General features: G+C 47.1%; 1 protein-coding gene across 4 annotated transcripts; it reads right to left on the bottom strand.

Annotated features, from left to right (window-relative positions):
- Nucleotides 1–254: 254 nt before the first annotated feature.
- LOC147340282 (spindlin-2) lies at nucleotides 255–2,289 on the bottom strand. Of its 4 annotated transcripts, none has more exons than XM_086388486.1 (2): nucleotides 1,890–2,289; nucleotides 255–1,223 (listed from the first exon to the last, which is right to left on the bottom strand). In XM_086388486.1, the coding sequence occupies exon 2, from the start codon at nucleotides 1,199–1,201 to the stop codon at nucleotides 425–427; it is 777 nt and encodes a 258-aa protein (XP_086244612.1). In that variant the 5' UTR covers nucleotides 1,202–1,223; nucleotides 1,890–2,289; the 3' UTR covers nucleotides 255–424. The 4 variants fall into 4 exon arrangements, with proteins under 4 accessions (XP_086244612.1, XP_086244615.1, XP_086244616.1 ...); XM_086388489.1 differs by having other exon boundaries at nucleotides 255–1,203; nucleotides 1,890–2,192; XM_086388490.1 differs by having other exon boundaries at nucleotides 1,853–2,185.
- Nucleotides 2,290–2,638: the final 349 nt, after the last annotated feature.

Below are 2,638 nucleotides of genomic sequence, written 5' to 3'. Positions count from 1 at the left end.
ATTTCTGACCCCTTCCCATGTCCTTTCTTAAGCAGCCATCTCTCTTCCTTTCCCCCACAATCCATCTCTAGTTCCTTCTCCTCTCCTCTCCTTAGACCAGACCAGCTAAGTCCTGTTCCATTTTTAGATGACTGATTATGATACTAGCTGAACTTTATTCACAGCCTGAATTTACACTTGTTCCTTCCTTTCATGTCCCCTCAACCAAACACACCCAACCTTTTCACCATGACAAATTCCTTACACACAGCATGTCATAGCTACATAAACTTATATTTTTTTAGAACAAAACAACAGTTTTGCTGGCAATGATGATGGGTTATTAGGGACCCCTATACTTTCAGTACACTGAAAAGCAACATATTTTGTGTTTCTCCAAATCATATATTTGCCTACATATACGTGACAATGTTTACCCTAACCATTAAGACTTTTTCACCAAATCATAGACATAGATATGGAAATCATCATCAAACTTAATGAAGTACACAGAAGGTTTGGCTTTAACTTGGTGAATGACTTTGCCTGTCCTTTTGGAGCCATCTTCTTTGGTATATTCTACATGTTTACCTATGAGGCCATCTATAACTCCTTCTGGCTCTCTCTCTTTTGGAGAAGACTTACTTGACTCTGGCATGATATGGAGGTCACCTTCTTTATAATCATCTAAAAGCTGGTACATGTACAAAACAGGATCTTTCTCATAGGTAATATAAAACCACGCTTTCATGATGGGTGCTTGAGCTAAGACCATCCCCCTCCATCCATCCTTAGAACCATGTTCACCCTCAAACATATGTTCAACAGCTTTACCAATTATGGTATTTGCAAGGTGCACATCTCTGACTCGAGAAAATGGCACTTTATCAGGAAGGATTTTAAGCTTTAAAATCCTTTTATCTCTGTGAAGTTCCAGTCCATAGACACAGTCAATTCCATCATATTTCACCAGATAAAGAGAGGGATTTATAGGCACCTGATCCAGAACGGTTCCTTTCCATTGGGTGATGGGCTCATCACCTTCCTTCCATCCATGTGAAATTCTGCAGCCCACGATGTTCCTGCGCGTCTGGGAGGAAGGTCTGCCCCTCTGTTTCTTTTGAGAAATCTTTTTCTTCCTCATACTTGCAGACAAGGTGTGGTCATCAACAATTTCCCTGGTTTGCTGCCTTGCAGTTGCCTTTTTGTGAGGTGTCTTCATACCTGCAAGGGGAGGAAAGAGGCTAGGGAGAAACATTTAGTGTACTGTAGTGTGAAATTTTATTTCTCTGCATTGCAAATTCCCTGGGCATCAGGTATATGTATTGCCATCCAAGTTATTGGATGTCCAGCAGAGATGCTGGCTATCAAAATATTATTGGATGTTTGCCTGCAGTGTCCTCCTTCCAAACTTATTTGGCTGTGCTGAAGGGTTGGAAAGGTGATAGTTTTGGTTGTTGAGCCCCCAGCAAGAGGGAGCAGGCTCCTTTGGTTAATACCTCTGTTGCCATCTTAGACTCCCCATATCAAATACAAATATTCATCATTTATTAGCTCCCACTCATTCTCTCCATTTAGATTAACATAGTACCCTTTCCCCCTGCTCACTATCATTTGCTCTTCATCTGTCTTGCCTCCCATCCCCATTCCTTCTGCCTGTTGTTCAACTCTCCTTCATATCTCTTCCTGGTCTACCCCATTTTTCCGCTGGGTGCCCAGAACAAATCTCTTTCTCTTTCTGGGGCCACCTTTATTACCACCCAGGTGCTCTTCGGCTCTACTTCTCCCCACCCCCCATCCCCAAATCACCTTTCTCAGTCTCCCTCAACTTCCATTCCAGCACAGAACCCAAATTTTCCCTCTTGGCACCCACCAACCCGCATCCTCCGATTCTCTAGTCCAGCGCCCACCTCCCCAAGTCGGGGGACCGCAGGTCTCACGTGTCCAAATCGGACACCTCACTGCTGCCTCCGCTGTGAACCTGTGGTGAAAGAGGATCAGCAGGCGACGAGTTCGGAGTTTGCAAGAGCTGGGAGGGAAGGATCCTTAGGCGAGGAGCGTGTCTAGGAAGACAGCTGGGCTGACGAAGAGGATGGCGGCAGTGACTCCAACACTGGGCTCGCGGGCCCTCCACCTCCTTGACGGTGACGGCCTCTCTGCCACATCGGGATCCCAGAAGCCGCTGCCGCAGCCGCAGTCTCCTCCCTCTTACCATCGCGCAGCTTCCTGCCAGGAGAGAGGCCGCCCCTTCCTCCCAAACACTGCCACCCTCCCCGCCTCCTCCACTCTCAGGCCCACCTCTGCCCTGTGCCTGGGAGGTGTTTCTATCTCCCGGCTCCACGCCTTTCCAAAATCTGGAGGCGCCTTGCTAAACCCACAACACCCCACCCCAACCAGCTTTGCGTTCTGTCTCCAGATCAGGGGCCCCCATTTTCCCCACCCTACCCCTACCGCAGTGCCCGTGCCCCATCTGTTTTTCCATTTTCCAAGAATTTCCCTTCTCTTTCCCTCCTGTGCCCTTCCCGATGTTAGTCTCTATATACGGAAAATGGCGTTTCTTGCCGTTTAAGGGGATTTGAGAAAGGGCGAGAGAAATGAGCTTGTGCTTATTTGCATCTTGATACAATCTCTAGGGAATTTTTACTCTCTGGTCATTTCC

The sequence above is a fragment of the Bos grunniens genome, chromosome X (genome assembly GCF_055505025.1).
Source record: "Bos grunniens cultivar Pamir isolate PY7600 chromosome X, Bosgru_T2T1.0, whole genome shotgun sequence".
Taxonomy (NCBI): domain Eukaryota; kingdom Metazoa; phylum Chordata; class Mammalia; order Artiodactyla; family Bovidae; genus Bos; species Bos grunniens.
The sequence above is the reverse complement of the archived record's forward strand: the minus strand, read 5'-3'. Positions and strand labels throughout refer to the sequence as shown.